Source organism: Epinephelus moara, chromosome 12 (assembly GCF_006386435.1).
Source record: "Epinephelus moara isolate mb chromosome 12, YSFRI_EMoa_1.0, whole genome shotgun sequence".
In the NCBI taxonomy this organism is placed as follows: Eukaryota; Metazoa; Chordata; class Actinopteri; order Perciformes; family Serranidae; genus Epinephelus; species Epinephelus moara.
The window spans coordinates 39,362,861-39,385,843 of record NC_065517.1 but is presented as its reverse complement, the minus strand read 5'-3'; the positions used below and the strand labels follow the sequence as shown (position 1 = coordinate 39,385,843).

General features: G+C 41.7%; 1 protein-coding gene across 2 annotated transcripts in view; it reads left to right on the top strand.

Annotated features, from left to right (window-relative positions):
* LOC126399111 (mitogen-activated protein kinase-binding protein 1-like) overlaps nt 1–22,911 on the top strand; it is a 44,578-nt gene extending 21,667 nt beyond the window's left edge. The window contains exons 15-33 of one of the 2 annotated variants that reach the window (XM_050058911.1): nt 2,419–2,540; nt 2,628–2,703; nt 2,786–2,897; nt 3,051–3,114; nt 3,468–3,578; nt 3,697–3,854; nt 4,963–5,000; nt 8,560–8,754; nt 8,847–8,992; nt 9,139–9,278; nt 10,067–10,252; nt 10,623–10,689; nt 12,123–12,278; nt 12,793–12,965; nt 14,260–14,886; nt 14,987–15,068; nt 15,148–15,239; nt 18,274–18,359; nt 21,068–22,911. In XM_050058911.1, coding sequence (XP_049914868.1) covers nt 2,419–2,540; nt 2,628–2,703; nt 2,786–2,897; nt 3,051–3,114; nt 3,468–3,578; nt 3,697–3,854; nt 4,963–5,000; nt 8,560–8,754; nt 8,847–8,992; nt 9,139–9,278; nt 10,067–10,252; nt 10,623–10,689; nt 12,123–12,278; nt 12,793–12,965; nt 14,260–14,886; nt 14,987–15,068; nt 15,148–15,239; nt 18,274–18,359; nt 21,068–21,307 — 2,871 coding nt within the window. In that variant the 3' untranslated portion in view covers nt 21,308–22,911. Of the gene's footprint in view, nt 1–2,418; nt 2,541–2,627; nt 2,704–2,785; nt 2,898–3,050; nt 3,115–3,467; nt 3,579–3,696; nt 3,855–4,962; nt 5,001–8,559; nt 8,755–8,846; nt 8,993–9,138; nt 9,279–10,066; nt 10,253–10,622; nt 10,690–12,122; nt 12,279–12,789; nt 12,966–14,259; nt 14,887–14,986; nt 15,069–15,147; nt 15,240–18,273; nt 18,360–21,067 lie in introns of both variants that reach the window. The other variant, XM_050058910.1, reaches the window with a different exon arrangement.
* Nucleotides 22,912–22,983: the final 72 nt, after the last annotated feature.

Below are 22,983 nucleotides of genomic sequence, written 5' to 3'. Positions count from 1 at the left end.
ACAATACGCGCTAGAGCTCATGGGAAATGTAGGCTTCATTCCGACAAAACACTACCGCTTTTGTCCACAGGGTCGCCAAAATCAACTCAAAATGAAAGTTCCTTGTAGGGGCTTTAACTTCAAGTGCTTTGCTTGTTGTTAAGTAATAACTGATTTAGCGTTTTTGTTGAGGAGATTAAGGAGAACATTTCCACATCTGTACTCTAAATATGTAGCTGTAGCCAGTAGCTGGTTAGCTTAGCTTAGCATGAAGGCCGGGAACAACAAGCCTGGCTCTGTCCAAAAGTAACTCACTAATTAAGATGTTAAATCTTGTTAGTTTATTCTGTTCAAACCCCAATGTGTAAAAACGACATGCCAGACGATCTGTTTCCCTCTGTTTCAAGCCTTTGTGCTAAACTAAGCTAAGCTAAGCTAAGCTAACCACCCACTGCCTCTAGCTAAACATTTACCGCACAGACATGACAGTGGTGTTTTCATCTGACTTTTAGTAAGTAAGCACATTTCCTAAAATGTCAACAGTTCTTTTTTGACAACAGTTCTTTTCTGACAAATTTATTGTCATTGCTTTTTCTCTCATAATCACATATTCCCAGTATTTTATTTAGGTAATACATCATTTGAGGCTAGTTTGTCCTGCAGCTATATTAAAATCACCGTAAATGTCTGGTTTCAGCTGACTTACTGCTTAATTTTGGTACATGGGAACATTTCCAAAATATTCTCATAATTATTTCTGGCCATAAAAGACACAACGAAGAGCTAATCCTGGTTCAGCCATCTTTTTTGATTAAATTCAATGATTAATTCCTCACATTAAGGACTGACTGTGCAACACAACAGTACCGCAAACGGAGCATTGGACTGCAGGTCGTATGCCTAAATGGGACAAAGGAAACATCCGGCTGCATACTTTCTCCAGATTTGCTTCTGGGTCACTGGGACAATTTCTGTTTGGTCAGAGTTGCATAAGTTAACAACGTTCTTAATAAACTTAAGACACGATTCAGGCCACTGCAGTGACTCATTACGTTTTGTAGAGCACAATAAACAATGGCTTGTTAGTGTTCAGTAGAACGTCCCCACAGCGTCCAGAGATGTATGGAGTGCTCATTTTAGAAACTTGTTGTGACAGCTCTGTGCTCCCTGGAGAACGAGCATATTGTGTACTGTCTGTTATCATATATGCTCTGTGTTTTCAGCATTTCTAGACAAACCATAATAGTCTCTTAAGACCATGATTAGATGCACAAACACGGATTTTCTTTGGCCTGAACTTGTTAAATGATACAACTTATTTTAACTCACACTGGGTCTTTGCCAAGTGCGTTCCATCAGCCAAACTTTAACTGAGGCAAATAATCCATGTTCTGCCTTTTATGCATTTTAAGCAGCTATGTGTATGTGTACCCACTTTTAAGATGCATGTATTTATTTTGATTTAAACTAAAAGGCACAGGCCAAGTTGGCTCCTTCCTTTCAGTGCAGCTTCTAAAAAGCTTTCTCTGTTACAAGATGAGCTGCAAGGTGGCTCGCTTGGAGTATGTATAGCATGTATATTGTGCCTAACTTCTGTAGACCCACAGGGAAAATATGCAGAATGTAAAGATCAGAGTTCATTGAAGTGGAATAACTTAATTTATGCTTCTTGTCAGCTCAGTTTACAGCACAGCTAGGTCAGTGATGTAGACATGACACACACGGTAACTTTGATATTTTTCAACTCGGACCCTATTTTACTGTATTTTTGTGACTAACAGAAAGAACAATTTTTGAAATTGGTCGAGTATTGAGCGGCAGGGCTGCAGCCAGCAGCCGAAAAACAAATTTACCTTCACTAAAAGTGCTTGTTTTTGCCTCTGACTGGCTCAGATTGTTCTTCGAAGTGTCTGACAACTTTATAGAAAGGATCCCTACAGAGATAGACCTCTTTGTTATTGCGTAATATCATTTCTGGTTTAACCAGAAACAGCCCCAAAATCGCAAACATGCTAAAATCAGTGTTTATTTAAATGTAGTCTGGTGGGTTTGACTATGGACATTTAGGGGCTGTTTTTGGTGAAACAAAAATTATCGTAATCTATAACAAAAGGGTCTATCTCTGTAGGGATCCTTTCCATAATGTTGTCAGACATGTAGAATAAAAATTTGAGCCTGTCAGTGGTTGAAAGAAATATTGTAAGTGGACAGCGAACATGCCAAGAGTGATTACATTGCCGCTTGTTTCGCGTCTGCTCAGTGCTGGAACAATTTGAAAAGCTGTTGTGTCCATTAGTCACTGAGACACATATAAATAGGAAGCTGTAAGCGATCGTGTTTAACTTTTGAGTTTGTATCTTGTGTACTTTTTTAGTGTCCAGCTTTCCCAGAGTTTCAGTTAACACCGTTGACCTGACTGTGTTTCTCTTTGTTTCCCAGACTGACAGAGGAACAGAGTTCAGGCGTTCACACCACATGGTGAGGAAGACCACGCTGTACGACATGGGCGTAGACCCCACCTGCAAGTATGCTGCTGTCGGCTGTCAGGACCGCTGCATCAGGTGAGTGTGTGGGTACGTGTGTGTGTGTTTATGAAAGTTCATGAGGTCAGCAACAGGAAACAAAAATGTTTTTCCTTTTGACTGCAGGATTTTTAACATCAGCAGTGGTAAACAGAAGAAACTCTACAAGGGATCACTGAGTGAGGACGGCAGTCTGCTCAGGGTAACATGTCTCTCCCCACAGACTCCAAATGTTCCCTCCTTGTACATACAGTGTATTGACTCCTTGTCCTCTGTCCTGGCAGGTTCAGCTTGATCCGTCCGGTCAATACGTGGCCACCAGCTGCTCCGATAAAAACATCTGCATCTTTGACTTCTACACTGGGGAGTGTGTCGCCACTATGGATGGACACTCTGGTAACAGAACACACACCTGCACACACACATATTTTATGTTGTCAGCCTGAGCTGTGTGTAAATTACAGGTCTGTAGCAGAGAGGGAGGGATCACCACCTGCATGTGCCAGACACTGTAATGAAACTAGCTTTGCCATATTTTCTGTTTTGCAGAGATTGTCACGGGGATGAAGTTCACCAACGACTGCAGGCATTTGGTTTCTGTGTCGGGGGACAGGTGAGAAACTGTCCTGTTTTTGGCTGCCTTTGATTCACTCTAGTAATGTAGATTTTACTGGAGACAATCCAACATTTAGAATGTTATAATTTAGTTGTATTTCTAAAAAGATAACAAGCATTAGGTCTATATTTAAATTAAGAGCTCTAATAACAACGAAGCATCCGAACATGAATCGTGCACAAGAATAAACCTACTGTTGAAAACCCAGACTGGAGCATCAAATGAAAATCATCTTCAGCCACTGCTGCCAGAGGAAATGAGTGGGGAAATGTGTTTGCAGACAGTTTCCTCAATAGTGGAGCTGAAATGAAATGTTGAATTTTTAATGCCCGAATGCTTTTATCTCCCAGCTGTATCTTTGTGTGGCGACTGGCTCCAGAACTGACAATCAGCATGAGAGAGAGGCTCTGCCAGCTACGACAAAACCCAAACACACCACCCAGCAAGACCTCCAGCCTCAGGTGACGACACACACCACCGTCTGGGAGCTTTACAATCATTCCATAAACCTAGTGCTAATGATAAAAGTATAAAGACATCAGGATGCTCATCATGTTGTCTCTGACGGTGTTACTACAGGCGAGAGGTGTACAGTGCCCCCACTCTGGGTGGGCTGTCCTCTGACAGTGACCGTGAGCAGGAGGAGGACGACGGAGCAGAGAATGACGACCCCAATGACCCAGAGGACATTGCAACTAATAGTTCATCTGACAGCAGCCATGGAGAGGAGGACACAGGTACTGTGATGTGGAACTGAGCTGGTGGTTAAGGCAGATTTATAGCTGTACATAGGCCTACACTGTCAGTTTAACGTAGAAGAATAAACCCCACTTGAGGAGCCAGATGTATAAATGATACATACCTACGAAAACCGTGCATACACCCTTACCCACACATATTTATAAAGGAAGAATGTGCAGTTAGAGTGTGCACACCTCATGTATTCTTCAGACCAGGCGTATATAATGAGGAGGAGACTGAATATAAGTTAAAAGCCAGGTAAAATATTGATCAAAGGGGCATTTACAAAGCCAATTTAAATAATTTACGAATGATGAATTTCATTATTAGTTTTATTTACATTTGAGCCATGATCTCATGATGGTTTTATTTTATCCTAAAGCACTTTGTAAAGTCAGTTTCAACGTGAGCGCCGTGAATGAATCATCGATCATCCCTCTGACATTTAATAACAACGATGATTGAGATTTTACCCCGATGACGGTTTGCAGAAACGTGTGATGAATTAGTGGTATGGGCTCTATAAATATCCACAGCCGTGTGTGATGACAGATGTTCTGGCACCGCTGGAGAAGCTCACCGTTGCAACACAGTCGGTGAAACTGCTTCTCTTCTGTGCCATATTTCTCATCGACAGGTCTAATAAGTGGTGCAGGCGTGTGTTTAAAGGCATTTCTGCATCCATTGATGGTGAACTGTGGATGTGTAAATGAGGCTCGTGCAGGTGCGCCCTGCTCCACAATGATTGAGATTTATAAAAGAGAATCAGGCGTAGCTGCAGATTTATACATCTGATGAAAAGAATGTGCGTGCACAGTTCTGCCTTTGTGCATACAGACAGTTTTAGTTGTGAATCTACAGAGAATATTATACATCTGACCCCTGGTGTTTATCAAGGGAATTAAGGATTCCATGTAATAGTAGCAGACCACATGTTGCCCATTCAGGTGTAACCACTTGTGTTAGAGAATACCTCCCATCTGTAGTAATCCTGACCTTTATTCTCTCTGTGGAGGGCAGCGTTGACAAGAACAATCCAGACATCAAACGAGTATTATGTCATTATTTTGAAGCTTCTGATAATTGTGCTCTTTGATTCAACAGGTGGCTCAGATGAAGGACAGGACTGGGAGCTGACGAAGGTTGGTGGTTATATTCAATGTGAAAACACTGTTATCAGTTTAAACAAAAATAATTAACATTGGAAATGCTCTTTTTTGATCTATTATTGGTGTTTAAAGTCATATAAAATCCAATTAATCACAGATACAAATCGCCCCCCCAGAGAGCACCATCCCCACTGTGCTATAAGTAATCAAACCGAATCAACTGCAGAAACATTTTCAAGTCATAGCACTATTAAATTTAATGTGACGAAGGTCATTGATAAGAAAAAATAAAATAATAAATAATTCAAATTAAAAGAAATACTCTAGACAATAAAAAGAAAATAGAAAACTAAATGACTAGTCAGAGAAAAATACCAAAAAATAAATAGCTAATAGCTAATTAAATTAATACAAGCTACAAATAAATGAGTGAAATATATATGATGTCAGTATTACAAGACTGCAGTGTCAGTGGTGTCCATTTTTTCTATATAGGTCAAAAATGGTCATAGTGTAAAATTTCTGAGCATACTCTTTTGTAGATTAGCAAATTTTCTTTCACCCTTTGAAATCTGAGCAAATTAGCTTGATTTATTTCAAAAACACAAGAAGAGGGCAATAAACAACGAAAGAAAAAATGACCTAAACAAATTTGCAAGATATTACTAAAACGAGAAAATTAAAAATAAGAAAATTAGTAAACAAAACCAAACAAACAAAGAAATGACCTGGTAAAAATTACAATAATTCTGTACCACAATTTTAAATATGTAATAATAATTATTATGAATATGATTTTTTCCCCAATTTTTAAAAATAATTTTCTAAATCTATTAATTTTTTGCCATTTGCTCATTTCCTTTTGTCCCCATGATTTTGAAAGAAATCACACCAATTTGCTCAGGTGTTAATTTTAGTGAAAGGCGTCTTAAAGCAGTACAAGCAAAGTAATGTTGCTCCAGGTCTCAAAGGGTTAAAGTCAGATGATGTATTTAGTCTTAAATCCATAGTTTAAAGGTTGGAGGGATTTTTCCTTCCATATAAGCGGTTTAAGTCGTGTTGCTAAAAGAGATGCAAAAGCTATTTCTGTGCCTGAGGAGTTCATGTGCATTGTACCTGTGGAACTACTCCAAATACTGCAGTAGTAGCAGAAATGCTCTTTAATGCTTTTGTATTAGAAATAATGATAGTGAAGACAGTCATTGCACCGTCCCATCACTCATTTTACATCTTTTTATTATCATAGAAATAAACTGGGCAGGAAGCATGTTTTCTAAAGAGAGATGATGATGATCGAATGATGAGACAGCAAAGTGGGAAGACTGCGATAAATGTTCTTTATTAGACGTTTGGGAGGGCTGCTTCTACTTGAGTGTGGGTGTCCATTATAATGCAGTGTGTAATATTTTTCTTTTGTGTACTCGTGTGTGTGTTCCAGTATTTTTTATTGTTGTTGTTTCATGCTAGGTACATCCTATTTATGTCTTCCCTTAATTCAATTCCTGACAACTGCTTTATAGTTTTCAGTAACAGCATTTAATAATCAGTACAGGCTTTACGTATGTAGAACAGACAGTTGAGCTGCTGCTCCAGTTTACTGTCTCTTTCTGTCAGTACTTCACAAGGACTGAAGTGGCTTAAAGATCTCCGGCTTCTCTCTACCACACATGAGATTAAATCCTCTGTGATGTGGATGTGGGAATCCCCCGCTGAGTTTAAAAGTGATAAAAAGCTACGTGAAATCTAAAGTGTGGGTAATGAAAACTACATCACACAACCTCATCTGAGATGTGTGCATGTGGAGGAAAACTGACACTTAAGTGCTTTAATTTCCAGAACTGCTGTATCACATAATTCATTCATAGGGCATAGGTTTTATTTCAACATACAGAAGGGGCAGAGCAGGGGGTCTTAGTGGAAATGTCTTTATTATGTTAGACAGGTGAAAGTTCATAACATAAAAAATATAGTGGAATATAATGCAGTGAGGCCGTCACTAAATATGTATATATTTATTCTCGTTTGCTGAGGCAACACACATGTAGCCATGATTTACTCTTCAGTCCTCCTGTGTGTCTTTTATTTGGGGAAGTAATCCTTTTAAATGTGCATTTTATTTACAAACCACAGGACTTTTACAGCTCTTTTGTGTTATAGCAAGATTTCTGCTGATGTTCAAAACTGTCTGCACATTCATAACAAATCCCACCCATCTGTGTTTGCTGAGAAGTCGAGAATAAAGTAATTAATTTGAGAAGAATGTCATTATAATGAGAATAAAGTCATAATACCTAAATAAAAACCTGCCTGTTTCCAGCATTAAAAACCTGTGTAGGTGTAGTGCCTTTAGAACTAAAGGTAAACCCTACAGAGGTGTACCCTAGACCCTGGGGGTTAGGGTTAGGGTTTCCACCGCAGACAGTACTCTTAAATGTGGGTGGGGTTGCTGTCACTCACTGCTTCATCCAGCTTAAGCTCTATGTCCTCTTTACCGGTGACACAGTAAAGCATCTTTACCTTGTTTATCTTCCACGTAACGGCCTTTGCATCCCAACATGATTAGAATAAAAAGGAACAGGCTGCAGTGAGAGTCGCTCTCGATGGGATGTTTAAAAATAGCGGGTTTGTGCATTGAGTCCTTGTCAGGCAAGAGCAGGGGGTGTAGTGCTGACGCGCTGGAGCGACACTCCAACACATTTTTTTTCTTAAAGATCCAGTCATCACTAAAGCATGTGTCATTCAAGAGGACAAATGGAACGGTTAGAGTGGTCGAATAGAAACTAAAGGTTGTTGATTGAGTCACGTTGTCAGCTCATGCATTGAGTAATATTACAAGTGAACTGTTAGCTGCCAACAGTCGGCACAGTCAGTCAAATTATTTTTCTCAGTCTAAAGCTGCTGCTAGAGGCAACAAGACATCCTTTCATTTTATAATGATAGTTTATGTATGAAAAACTTGCCATGGTATGAACAGTTGTTACATAAACCTGCCACACCTCACCCCTGAGCAAGAGTGACCGTCCTCTACTGACCAATCAACGAAATGCAGTGTTCACAGCTCCACCTTTTAGTACCAGATCAGTGTACTAGGTACCCCAACAGAGGGGGGACCAAACATGGGGACGGTACTGTTGGTACTATTCACAACGTTTCACAATGGAAACAGAAAAATAACCGTTTTGAATGTGCATCAAACTAAACTGAACTGCCTGGTGGAAATGAGGCTTTAATCTATGCTAGGGACGATTCCGTATACGCTGGATATCGGTAGGGACCTTTTCCTACTGAATTCTATGCCAGTGGTACTTAACTTACGAACCACGGGTCAGATAGGGAGCCAGGTGTCCCACCAACCATTTTGTAATTCACAATAAAATTCATTTTTTGTTCTTTGTATGTAAATAAGATGCCAGAGTGCATAAAAAACATCAAAAGAGAGCTTTTTGAGGATTCACAGCATCCCAACAGACGTCTGGGACTAATTATTTATATTATTATATATGTTAACTGGCCACTGGCTGCTCGTACGTTCCCATCTTATTTGAGAGAAACTGTGGTTCACTGTGTCAACTCTCCTGTACATCCTCTCTAGCATGGAGTCGTCAGCCAGGTCACACCTGACTCCTCTAAACGCCCTCGGAGGCGCTGGTCTCATCGTATGGGCTCTGTGGAGCTGATGGTGAAATCCATGCTGGACCTGAGGCATCTGGAGACCTTTGCTCCCAAGAATAACTGCCCCCCTCATGACAAAGAGAGACGGACCACGTCCAGTGTCCAGGAGCCCATGGTATGTGTTAATCTATGAGAGAGAAGGAGGGAGCTGTCCATATGGATCCATGTGTGTGTAATTGCTCCGCTAAGAAGCCTCATTTTCTGCAGCTGCAGTTGGAGGAGAGAGCCAAGAGGCATCGGCCCTGGCCACATGCTGACTGGCTGTCCTCACACCCATCCAAGGGCATCAGGGGGACTGATGGAGCCGTGCTCTACCCCGAGGAGAACGAGGGCGACGCAGGTCTGCAGGGCAGGTAAATCCCCACTTAGTACACATGCTTTCACTCCAGTGCTCACAGTGACACAGAGACAACAAAAGTGCCTTTTCTATTCTTGGTTTAATGTTTCCCTCCGCCTCTGTTCCTCATTGTTTCTGCCTCTCTCTGTTTTCATACGTCAGTGGTTACATGGTGCGGGAGCAGCACTGCAGGATGCAAGGGCGAGGGAGCCGCAGTGACAGCAAGGAAAGTCGCAGCCCGGACAGTGCCTGCTCTCTGGGCTACGACAGCAGGGACTCCAGCCTGGATCGTGTGCGGGATGGTGAGGTCTCACTCTCATCACAACGAGAAAAAAAATGTTAAAGGAACACACAATAATGATGGGGACTAATTGAATTTATTAATTGACTTTTGCTAGAATTAAAACACAAGACATGAAGATTAGCATTTAAAGCCACTTCTGTATGTGTGCAATTTGAAAATGTCCCACGTTAGCACCCCCTAATGGTTCTGTTAGAAACGACACCGGCAGACAGTAATGCATGCTTCTTTTAACAGGAGTGTACTTTATTTCTGCAAACAAAAAATGCCCCACTGTTATTCATTTTAGATGTTAAAATCATACCTGATTTCTACAGATGGTTGCTTTTGGTGAAGGTTTTTCTTGCTTCTTTCCTTTTCTTCAAAAGGCTGAGCTTGAATGAAACTGACTGTCTGAGGATTTTAAAAGATAACAAACTTGTATGCAATATTTCAGTATTTTTTATCTGTCTATGTTCCTGTTTCAAGTTCGAAATGTCTTCTCAAGGTGTGCAGAGAAGACTGGATTTAAAATGAAAAGCCAAAATGTACATGAAAGCCACAGTGTCTCTTAAACATACAGTAAAGCCGATACCTGCTGAGAGGGATTTGAGCACACGGAGGCTAGGATTTTTTCCCCAGTTTCAAACCTGATAGAAATATATCAGATAATACGACCACATAAGCCTCAGTCATCTGGCTGGTCATTTGTTAAGGATTATCTGGTTCCTACCTGCTGTATGCAGCAGATGTACCAAGGTCAAGGAGGGTTTAGAGGGGCTGTTTACCTATATCCCTTTGCTTTCTCAGATTCTGCAGATGTGGAGTCACTGAGCCAGGACAGCTCTGATGAGGAGAGTAAAGAGACGGGGAAGCAAAAGGCAGGAGTGACGAGCATGGACGAGGCTCTGAGGACAGTGACCGACACTGTGGACGTCGGTCAAGAAGATTTCCTCAAGCAGAACTTTGAGACGTTGGAAGAGAGCTGCAGCATGGGTAGGAGAGGCCAAACACTGTTCTTTGGATGTGAAACTGATGCTGTTTCCAGTCTTTATGCAAAGCTAAGCTAACTGGCTGTATCTTCAAATTCAACGGACAGATAAAAGACTGGTATCTCTCTTTTAATCTAACCCTGGACAAGACAATTAATGTGCTTATTTCCCAAAAGGTTGAACTATTCCTTTAGATTATTTCATATGCACGTAGACATGCAAACAATACTGATCAGCCTTTCTGTCTCTCTTCCACTGTCTGTTTTTCATTCGTTTTCCTCTCTCTGTCTCTGTGTGTTTTTCTTCTCTCTTTGCCACTGTCTCTGTTTTCCTTTTTGTTTTTTTTGTTCCTAACGCTTGATGTCTGTCCACAGCTGAGCAGAGCAGAGTCCCCAGGCTCAGTATGTCTTCACGCTTCCTGGCCAGAGGACATAATAACAGGTACTGTTGACCACTTCAGACCAGTGTGGATTCACAGCTATAATTACAAACCCATGTGGAATCACGCACACTGCTCTGCTAAACCATCTGTGTACCCTCCAGATCGAGGCAGGCTGTCACTTTAAAATGACATTGTTATCTTTGTTTGGGTATTTTTATGTGGATAAGAAGTCTGTTATTTTGTCCTTGAAAGTTTTTAACCTTTTTATCTTCATTAACAGTGACTGTGCAGCGAGACATTCAACTATTAAAGAAGTTTTTTTTTAAAGAAATAACTATTTCATGCTGAGATAGAAAGCACTCTCATGTCTGTACGCTAAATATGAAGCTACAACCAGCAGCTGGTTAGCTTAGCACAGGGGTCAGCAACCTTTACTATCCTAAGAGCCAGTTTTTGGTCTTTATTTTTTTAATTTGTCTGGATCCGCAATGCAGATGTGTGCTTTATAATAAAGGTCACACAGCCTGTTAGATCTATATTAGATTATCAATATCACTAATAGCTCTACATGAGCATTCATAAATGTGGTGAAAGCAAAGAAATCTGTCCACTCGCTATCAGGTTTTCCTCTGAGCCTTTTTCTGTTTTGAATTTGGAATCAATAGCTAGCTTAGCAAGGGAGACTACATCGCTAACTAGCCACTGCTATTTAGCTTCATCACAATTTCGGAGAAGGCACCAGGTCAGAGACATACTATGCACACTTTAGTTGACAGAATGTGTATCGGTTTCATATTTTTACAACTGGGAAATGTAAGAATCACTTTACATCTATAGCAATAAAAATGAAAATCTAAAATATACTTTTTGTAAAAGCCACATAGAGCCACTTGCAAGGAGCTAAAGAGTTGCATGTGGCTCCAGAGCTGCAGGTTGCCTACCCCTGGCTCAGCACACAAAGACAAAAAACATGGGGAAACAGCTCACATATTATCTGGATTGTTATTTTGATTTTGAGGTGAACTGTCCCTTTAAGTTAATACAAAGCTACAGGCATCAGCTGTTTAGCTTAGCACCAAGACTGTACATGGCTAGCCTGGCTCTTTCCAAAGGTAACAAAATCTTCCTACCAGCACCTCTGGAGCTCATGTTATATCTTGTTTATTTTCTCTCTACCAAAGTAATTTGTAAAAAGCATGTTGTGGTTTACTGGTGAGCGCCAAACTAATGCATTGGACTATTTCTTGGTCAAACACAGTAGATAGCCAGGTTAGCCATTTCCATTCTGCTTTCTAAACTAAGCTAACCAGCAGCTTTATATTTACCCAACAAACATGAGAGTTTGATAAATCTTCTCCTTACAATCTCTGCAAGGAAGTGGATAAACATATTTCCCAAAATGTCAAACTATTCCATTAACCTGCCTTAGAGGAATACATTGTGTATTTACTCTTGTGCTCCCCTGATCCTGTAATGCCTTCTATCTGTGTAGGGGCATGCCTCCGTTTGGCAAAGTGCACGGGAAGGAACAAGGCAGCCACTCTGCTAAACCCCCTGTGTCAAAAGTTCGGCCCTTGATGGAAGATAGCCAGAGCAGAAACACGGATGATAAGACCCCCGTGTCCCCGGGCAGGATGGAGGGGCCAAAGTAAGAAGGAAACACAGACTCAGAGCTGCATGGGGTTTATTTTTAGACAAGTGCTGCTTTGGCAGACTTGGATTAATGAATCATAAATGCAAAAGATCGAAAAAGCACAAAAAGGTACTCTGTTTGCATGAATAAATGATTTTAAAACATTAATAAGTGCACATTGCAAGAATGCAGTGTAATACTAACTTGACAAAACAGGACTTTTCTGAGGTCATGCTAGGACACTGTTTACACATTCCTACTCTAAGAATCATGCTGTTACTTACAGATTAATAATGGATAAGGGTAAACAAAAGCAGGGATAAACTGAACTCTCATCTAAAGTAATTATGCACATGCAAATAAAGTAGACTAATTTACTACAGCGTGGGCAAAATGTAGCACAGACACGAGAGAAAATGAAGACATAAATCAACAGAAGTGATATTTACTCTGGCTTGTTTTTGCCAGTTTTGTGGCTGAATTTTTTTGTGTGCAGTGATCTCAAAGCTGCTGTGCTGCCTCTCAGCAGGGTCGATGCTCCAGAGAGAGACTGTGCTCCCGTCCTCAGATCCCTGAAGAAGAAAAGGAGTTCAGGGTTCCACTTGTGGAGGTTGTCCAACCCTCCATCCAAAGCTCCACTGCTGTCGGACAGTGTGACGGGTTTGCAGAAATCACACTCTGCCCAGAATCTGGCTTCAGACCGTACGTTTCATCATCACTTTGTTAATTTATTGCTGTGTATTTTCTGCCATTTCAATAATGTTTGGGTCAGGGTATTCAATGAGCTCCATTAGCTCCATTAGGTGTCCATTATGGGACAGTTAAAGCTGAGGTAGGCAGATTTGTTTTGGCTTCACTGAGCAAAAATCCCATAATATACTTTGAGGTTATTGTAATTTAAGTGGTCTGAGAGAACTCTAGACCTCTGCACCTCCTCTTGGCTCTGTTTTCAATCTTTAATGGATCTAGCCTGTGACACTGGCCAATCTCAGGTCATTTCAGAGATTGGCTGTTCTTCAAATGCTGATGTGCATGTGCGTCTTTTCAGTAAAAGCCTTACTTAATGGCAAATCCTGCAGAGAAACTTGCTATTCCAGTATTGGCAACAACTGTCTACACTGCACAGCAACTCAAAAAAGGAAGACAGACTTAGAAATAGTCTAAAAGAGTCTGACCATAAATTAAATAAAACGTGTCAGTATCTGCGAAGTCTTTCAGAGATGGAGAGAAAATGTTGCTAAGAGTTTAGCCTTCTGCTAACCAAAGCCAAAGCCTCACAGCTGTGGGTTCAAGTTCACGTTTATGTGGCGTTCATTAGCGAGAGCCTTGGATCACAGTGTGTCCTCCACATCACACCGCGCCGCTACAGACCACCTCAATGGGAGGAGAGCAGGCAGCAGCTAACCTAATTTTAGCCAGCACAAACCGCAGCTCCGTGGGACGGGACACCCTTGACTACCCGTGAGATCAGCAAACTTTCTGTTGCTGCTGTTACACAGGTTTGACCCAGCGCTGCTGCTGGCCACCAGCCCGCTGTGACAGGTGCTGGAGATTTTTTGCTAGCCAAAATTGAGTTGCTACAGCCAGCGACAGAAGCCCAGTCTCCTGAGCTGCTGCCCACTCTCCTCCTGGAGAAGCATTTCACAGCAGTGGTAACAAGGAAGACGGGCCGCAGGCTGCAGTCAGCTAATTCTTTTCTCATTTGTGGTCTGACAAGCAGAGAAAGAGAGCAGGGTTTCGAGGGGCTGAGCGAATGAGCTGCGTACAACTGTGCAATGAAATAAGATAAAATAAATCAGTGAATGGGAAACACTGGGTTACTGTGTGAGGCGTGTTCATATACATGTTGTTTTCTGTTGTTCAAGAATGTATTTAAACATAATATGAAAGGTGATCTTCTAAAAAAATGTGAACTACGTTTCCTGGAGTTTTCAATAAGTAAAATAAATGAATATGTTGTTAAAACAAATCTCCACCTCTACATTTGTGTCTCCAGCTCCCCACTCCCCTCTGCCCTCTAGTGACCGAAGGGAGTCGTGCAAGAGACCTCAGCATCTCTTCCTGAATCACGACACTCCCAAGCCTTCCTTCCACTTTTCCTCACCCTCCTCCGGCTCCCCCCAGTCACCCCGGTCCCCCCTGCCCTGGGACAGCCCCAAACTCAAACCCCTCCACTCCTACATGAACCCCACTGCCAGCTCCATGGCCAAAAGCAGCCGCTCCACCTCCCTGGGAGAGGTGACCCAACCAGGCTCTCCGCCTTGCTCCCCTTCCTTCCTCAGAGTCAGGAGGTCATGTGGGGAGCTGGATGCCGCACCTCCCTTGCTCGCTTCATCTCCTGTCGCCGCTGTCCCCTCTACTGTCTCATCAACATCATCCCGCTCACCGTGTCCTCTACCAAACGGTCCCGCCCCAACTCCTCCTCATGCTACAGCCACAGTTTCACCCACACCTGTTACCCAGAACATCCCGCCCTCCCGCATCCCGCTTCCCAAACAGCCTCTCAGCCCTCGCCGCAGCCTCTGTCTGGAGGCGATGTCGAGCCTCAGTTGGTCTGGAGACTCAGCGAGGGCTTCTACTCCTATCAGAGACTCTGACATCGCACCTACTCAAGGAAGCAGAGGTTAGTCAGCCTATCATATGCTGTGAATGTGACTCATGAACGCACAAGTAAGGAACCAGAAAGCAGATTTCCTGTGTGTAATTTTGTGTGTGTTCTTCAGCACTGAGCAGGCATCTAAGTTTGGATCCGTCTTTGCCAAGTTGTCTACCAGTGAGGCAGAAGAGAGAATCGATTTCAGAGAGGTATGTTTTTACACCACTTCATGTAGCTGCATTGTGTTTCTTTTTAAAACTGACACACATTTCTGACATTTCTTCTCAGCGCCAAGGAGCCGTCACAGGTGGCTGTGGCCAAAGAGTGCCCTCTGGTGCCCGAACAGACCCACACATCACTGAGTGCCGATCCCCAGCCAGGTCTGGCCTCCCAGAACTCTTTAACCCACCTGTCCGTCGCTACCGTTCCTCCTCTTCATCACTGCATCTCTTCACGCTGCTCGCCCTCTGCCTTCTGGCCTGTGTGTCAGTCTGCCTGTCTGTCTCACGTCCCTCTGTCTGTCTCTGTGCCCTGCTGCTGTCAACACTGTGATTACATGGGTGAGTCCACGGATGAAGGGGCGTGGGAAGTTTTGAATTTCACTCTGTTGGTTGATTTTGGGATCTGATGGTTGAGGAACACAAGCGTGACAACAGGCTCAATAGTGAACAGATGATTGCTACAGAATTTATTGAACACACTCACGCTCCTTTGATGGACAGACCCTTTTCTTTTGGACTCTTCATGTCATGCACAAAGGATATTGTACCTGATAAGAGAGTAGAGCTGCACAGTTAATTGAATACTAATCACGTGCATAATTTTGGCTGCCCACAATTAAATGAACATGATCGACCGCGATACTGATGCATAATGTAGCCAACATTACCTTACTTAATCCATCTTTGTCCAGTGTCAACTCAGACATCCATATTTCCATCAAGAGAGACTCGTTCTGAGAGAAAAGAATATTTATTTACATGTGCACATGAGTATGAGAAATGAAAAAAGTCTTTGGCGATTAGACCCCATCATGATGTCATTTATTTCAGGAGGGTGGTAAAGACGTAGTAGATTAGGGAGCCCCCCCTATGGAGTCTAGACGCTGGTGGTGGTGATGATATGAGATGAAGAGGGAGCTGAGGTTCTGGATCTTGGAGGAGGGTGTGACAATTCTGCCTAAAATGACAGCTGACAGGAGCAGAGAGGAGAACAGATTTAAAGTTTGGCAGTAAAAACATGAATGACTGAAGGAGATCCTGGCAAAGTTTGATTGGCTAACTGGGAGAGAGAGCACCTATAGTCAGCTGATTGGAGGAAGTGCTGGGAGCGGGACAGAGAGAAAACTGTGAATGAATATAGCGTAAAGAAAGTCTTCCTGATTGAACTTACGCTGAGCTTCATTAGTGAAGCTGTGCAGCACACCATGGTGCCACAAGCACTGTAAAATAATAGATAAAAAAATACAGCAGTGAGTAGATACCCATCCAGCCTTAAAAACCAAACTGAAATCAGTAACCAACACAATGCAGTCCAGTTGTTTTCCATTTGTGTGTCCAGTAAACACTTTACACTTTATTCTGTGATGGCATGTTTATTTTTAGTTTGCTCATATTTTGGGTACAATTTTATTTATATTTTACCTCTAAAGATTCACTGAATTTAGGTGAAGAAGAACCGTATTTAAAGTCCTAATTTGATGCGAAGATTTTGTACATTAGCAGGAATGCATTCTCGGAACCCATCGGCTGTATTCGGCATCTGACTTCCGGCAGACGGCGATACAGCCTCTGGGGGCAGACCCCCGATTTTTTGGCATTCCGGTTTGATTTGGGCGGAGGAGGCGAATTTCCGTTTCCGACTTCCGTTTATATATAAGTAAATATGCTGAACCATTGCGATGGATTCAGAGTTTGCAGTGACGCCAATTATGTTCCGCCTCGTTAGTTCACCGCACGGACCGTTTAACCTGGCAACAACTGCAGCCGGCTCAAACGTGATTGGTCAATATCACGCGGACTACAAACAGCCTACAACCGGAAACCAGGGCTCTTCCGCTCTTCTTCCGGAGGCAAGATCTCCGGGGTTTGCCTACAGACTCTACATTCACCGAATGTAGAGTCTGTATATAGAAACTAGCAGGAATGTAGCACAACATGAAACTGAAAATAGTGCTCTTTATTTTTAAATGTGAAGGTGCAATTCAATTAATAATCGTAATCTCAGTACTGATCACAATACTTGTGATTATCATTTTGGGGATAGGCAGCACGGTGAAGCAGTGGTTTGCATGTTCTCCCTGTGTCAGCGTGGGTTTCCTCCAGGTGCTCCAGCTTCCTCCCACAGTCCAAAGACATGCAGGTTAATTGGTGACTCTAAATTGTCCGTAGGTGTGAATGTGAGTGTGAATGGTTGTCTGTCTCTATGTGTCAGCCCTGTGATAGTCTGGTGACCTGTCCAGGGTGTACCCTGCCGCTCGCCCAGTGTCAGCTGGGATAGGTTGCACTGACATCTATAGGATGTGTTTGTTTTTTAATCCCCCATAAAGGGGCTCGACCTTGACATTTTGGATGTGCCTGTATATGACATTCTGGTCTATTGGCACACAGCCGTTTGGCAGCAGGATATCTAACAAGGGGGGAATTTAAGAAGCGGCAGCAGTTTGCAGACAGTAATGTCTGGGAAATTTGTGTGTCATGGAAATGGGGTAAAATATTAAGGAATAGTTTTGAAAGTTCATTAGTTAAAATGTGTAAGAACCCTGCTGATAATCAAACAGAGTGATTGCAGTGAAGTTTGCACACATCAATTATTTAACATCATGTGATATGTAGAGCCGCGGTTAACTGAAGCACCACTGCAGATTGTCTCCCCTCACATTCCTCAGTCTCTCGGTAAATAAAGGTATCTAATAGAGTTCAAATGCTGAGATGAATCTTAAAACTTCTTCATCCTGTTCTTCACGCTTCTGCGCCTGCTGTTCTGTGGATGATAACTGCCTCACAAAGGCAACAGATTTCATTTCAATTTGGGAACACAGAAACCATAAATGCCATTAAGTGATATCCCGTCCACATTTGTACCTACAACTGTGTTTTTGCCCAAGGATATAAACTGTGAAATCATTTTTCTCACTTCCACAGCTCACACAGCTCCTGCTCTGTGGCTCTGTGCAGCAGTCTCCTTTTCTCCTTCTGTACTTTTCTCTTCTGCTCCCAAGTTTCTCCGTGTTTTTTTGTTCTTTTATTGTTCCTCAACCTTTTGCTCAGCGTTTACTGTGAGCCTACTCCGCTCGATAACTGTTTGTCTGCGTGCGTTCACTGCACAGAGCGTGCGTCTCTGTGAGCGCTCAGATTTGCCACATGCTGTGCTGTACTTGAAAGAGTCCCTTCCTCTCTCTCCCTCTCCCTGCAGATCACTCCATCACCCTGGAAACTTGTAGGCAGGCTGTTTCGGAGCTTCACAACAGTCTGAGGAAAACCGCCATGCTCTACACTACGGTCAGTGAGTGTGTGTGTGTCTGTATAAGTGTGTGTGTGAAAATGGAGACGTGAGGGTTAAGAGAGCCTGGAGGGAAAATATATCTTGAAGCGAGATAAGGAAGATAAAAGGCAAATAGACAGAGATAATTTCTCACATATTTCATGCCTGTTAATGCTGCCACTCTAATTTCCTTCTATTGTTATAATCTCATATAGAGATAGATATTACTGTTGATATATATAATGTATTTTTTAAATCCTACATCACACTATGCACTTTTTGTTGTAGCTATTTTATGGATGTTGCTCTTTGCAAATCTCGTCCGTGGGGAAATAGCTTTACTTTATTACAGAGCTGAAATAATCTGTTAATGGATTAGGCGATCAGCAGAAAATTGTTCTGCAACTATTTTTGAAAACTCATTAATTCTTTGAGTTGTTTTTTAATAAAAATGACAAACATTTTCTGGTTCTAGTTCCTCAAATGTGAAAATGTACTGCTTGCCTTTGTCTTTTATGATAATCAACTAAATATTTTGGGGACATTGACTGTTAGTGGGACAAAACAAGCAGTCTAAACTGGATTAATTTCCCTAGCCAGAGCTTCATAGTTATTCACCATGGCCCTATCTGACCTGGCGATAGAGAGTTCCAAGATATCATGTCATACAATAGGGTAACCCATTATTAATATGGAGTGTATATGGGGGCTTCCACCTCTGTATTAGCATTTTCTTTGCAGCTGTAAAACCTAAAACCAACAGTCTTGTCTGAGAAAGTTTAAGAGATAATGAAGACTCATCATTTAGGAGGGGTAATATGTGCATTAGGGATGTTCCTGGCAACTAAACTAAACGAAAATTTAAATAAGACAAGTCGACTAGTCTAAAAAAGGGAAAACACTCAGAAAACAATCAAAATTTAGCTCAATTTTTTGTTAAGTATTTTAAACATTGTCCCAAAAAATACTGTGTTAAGAGCCCCGCGGGGAGGGGGACTGCTGTCTGACGGCTCTGTAGCTCCCACTAGTGGCGGTTCACTGCATGACAGTTTAGCCACCTTGTACATGAATAAAACACCAATTGGTTTAACCGACTATCTCTGATGCCGACTAGCGAGGGGGCGGCGTTTAATCGTTTAGACGACTAATCGTGCGCCTCCCTAATGTGCATACATGTACTGATGTATCTGTTTACGTTGTATATGGATATGTGTAGGCACATGTGTACATGTAGTGCTTGTGTACGAGTGGTACATTTATCAGTGATAGTCCTGAGTAAGATGGTCTTTTTACCTCCGCCAACGAGGTTATGTTTTTGCCGGCGTTGGTCTGTTTGTCTGTTTGTTGGTTTGTCTGCAAAATGACTCAAAAGTTCTGAACGGATTTTGATGAAATTTTCAGGAAAGGTTGATAATGTGACAAGGAACAGATGATTTTCAGGAAAGGTTGATAATGTGACAAGGAACAGATGATAAAATTTTGGTGGTGATCGGGTGAAGCGAAGTGGATAAAATAATAAAATGGCGGGAAATCCGAGCTGCTTGCCGGAGGTCTGCGCTCTCCGAGTGCTTTTCTAGTTTTGTGTCTTGATTCATCCTCTCGTCATGCTTATTTTGGCATGTTTTTTTTATGTCACTCAAACGATTTAGACATCACAGGTCATCGTAAGCCAGCCAGGGCGGGGAGGGGAGAGTTAGAGTTCGAGAGACAATAGGTTAATTTTCCTTCGGCATTTCAGTACCTTTAAGATTTGTAAAACATAATGAGATGCAGTTATGTATATATGATTTATTATTAATACTTTACAGAGTAACTAAATAAAAATGTAATCACAAAAAAGGTAAAAATCAGCAGAATAATCTGTCGTATAAACGTTCATCAGCTTAACCCGAGTTAAGGTCTTTAGACTGCTTGTTTTGTCCTACTAACAGTCAATGTCCCCAAAATATTTAGTTGATTATCATAAAAGACAAAGGCAAGCAGTGCATTTTCACATTTGGGGAAGTAGAACCAGAAAATGTTTGTCATTTTTATTAAAAAACAACTCAAAGAATTAATGAGTTTTAAAAAATAGTTGCGTAACAATTTCCTGTTGATCGCCAAATCCATTAATGGACTTACTGTTTCAGCTCTAATAGAAAGTAAAACTATTTCCCCACGGACGAGATTTGCAAAGAGCAACATTTATAGAACAACATTAACTAAGACAAGACAGTGCATTAAAGGATGCAGGATTTAAGAAATACATTATATGTATCAACGGTAATATCTATCCAAATATGCGATTATAAGAGGAAATTAGAGTGGCAGCATTAACAGGCATGAAATACGTGAGAAATTAGGTGATGTCTTCTTTTGTCCAACTAACAGCCTAAAACCCAAAGATACTCAAGCTACAATCATATCAGGAGCCAACAGGAGCCTGAGCAGATAATCTGCCTCATGTACTACTGTAGGAATATGGCGACAGAGAATATGACAAGTTATTTTTTTAATGAAGTTACAAACTGTAGCTTTAATTCTTTAATCTAGAAAATAACTGATAATAAAAACAATCATTAGTTGAGACCCTGCTTGAGTTTTTTAGCATTTTCTTATGTCAGTAACGTGCTTCAGAGCACACATGGAGTTTTATCTATAATCTGATGGACAGATTAAAGACACAGACAGACAGACTCACTCACTCGCTGCCTGTCTGTTTTCCATATGTACTCATTAAAACCAGGTGCTACAGAGCGGCCAGCAGCCCAGTGAAGATCAACAAGAAATGAGGAGCATCCTGTCCGAGGCTCTGTTCACGGTCAAGGCTGAGCTGGACTCTCTGCCTCACCCCACCTCGCAGTGCGAAGGGCACCGAGTGGACCAAGGGGTCAAAGGTGAAGGAGAGAAGGCCCTGGCTCTGCTGGAGCAGTACGCTGAGCTGCTGCTGAAGTCTGTGGAGAGGAAACTGGACACCAAGATGTAAGGAGATGGACTGATGTTTGCCACGTGGTAGGAGCCAGACGTGTGCACACACAGCAGCACTGTGAATTGTTATTTGCACAGAGATCTTTAGGAACTTTATTTGTGGACTGAATGTAGATGAGATGTTATTATATGTGCAGGAGCTGAAAGAAATGAATCCTGAGTATTATGCACTGAAAAAAGTAAAAAGGTTGCCTTATTTTTTAAGTTGCCATAGCGCTTCTTTTCTACTTTTTAAAATCAAATTTCATAAACGTAATGAATCACAATTGTTACAAAGGGAGACACCAGAAGGACAAAAATTATGAAATTACATAAAGAGCACAGGGGACCAAAAAATTCATCCTGTGGTACTGGGCAGTGTTTAAGTGATTGTGTTAACGATGGTTATGTTTTGGTACAGGTTAAAACGTCAGAAGCCCCGTTAGCATCCCCCAGAAGCTGCAGAGTTCATTATTTTATTCCAAAATAAAAATGTTAAAGGACAGAATAAACAATTTTCTGTATGACCAGTAGTGAAACTCAACTCCTTAAGGCTTTTGCACAGAGTCAGTTTTTTTCGTCCAAAATTGTCACACCCCTACAAATAAATACGACCTCATGTTGTGTTAATCACGTTTGCACACTGAATCTGAAACTTTCGTCTGTCATTAAGAATTTCAGCGCAGGTACGATTTTCTGCGCTTTTCGGGTCTGTCAGAAGCCTTTAGAGACGTTTGACCAAGACTCGCTGAAGAATCATTTCATAACTCATACTTTCAGCAGGTCAGATAGTAATATTCAGGTGGATGATGATGAAAAGGAAGATGTGGAGGACAGAGAGTGAGGACAGCTCCGCCCCTTCGTGCAGCTGCGGTGCCAAATGAAAGACAGGGAGGGAGTGATGAAAGCCAGATAGGTAACTCCAGTGGAGAGAGGCACAGGAGGAAATTTTCACAACGAATAAAACAATGAAACGCATCAGAATCAGTGTGCAGGGTTTAATAGATTAAAAAAACTGACTCAGTGTGCAGAGGCCTTTAGAGTGGCGTTACAGCAAGTAACATGGCTGTTAAAATCCAAAAGCTTTATGCTGTTTGGTGATATTAGTCTGCACAGCCGTTTCCATGGAAATATGTCAGTGTTTCTTGCATGAAACACTCATGTTCTGGCCAGCTGATGACATGGTTTAGGTTCATAAAGGTGACCAAAAATGTAATGAATGAAGGGGTTCATCCTCTGGGGAACAGGAACATGTAAATCTTTAGCATCTTTAGGGCTGATCTGCTTCTGTTGGGAACTACCTAGAGATGGACATGTTAAAGTATGTTTAAGTGGGAGGTCAGAGGAAGTTAAGTTAAAGTGTGAGGATAGAAGTGGTGTTGAGAGTTGAGGTAAGTGACAGATGATGGACATGGGAGGATGTTTTGTTGAGGGTGTGTAATTCATATTTTTGTATCAATGGTGTCTCCCTAATCTCAGAGTACTGTAGCAATGACACATTCCTTTATGTAGATCATAACTAGTCTGTCAGTTTATGTTCTTTATGTTTTTATAGTGTTGATTTTAATTTTTGTATTACTCTGAAAGAATTTTCAAACTGTTTTCTGTAAACAAATAAACAGTGAAAACAATGGACCAGATTTCTGACTGATCATTTTATTTAAGAATTACTACAGTTAACAGAATCCTAATGGA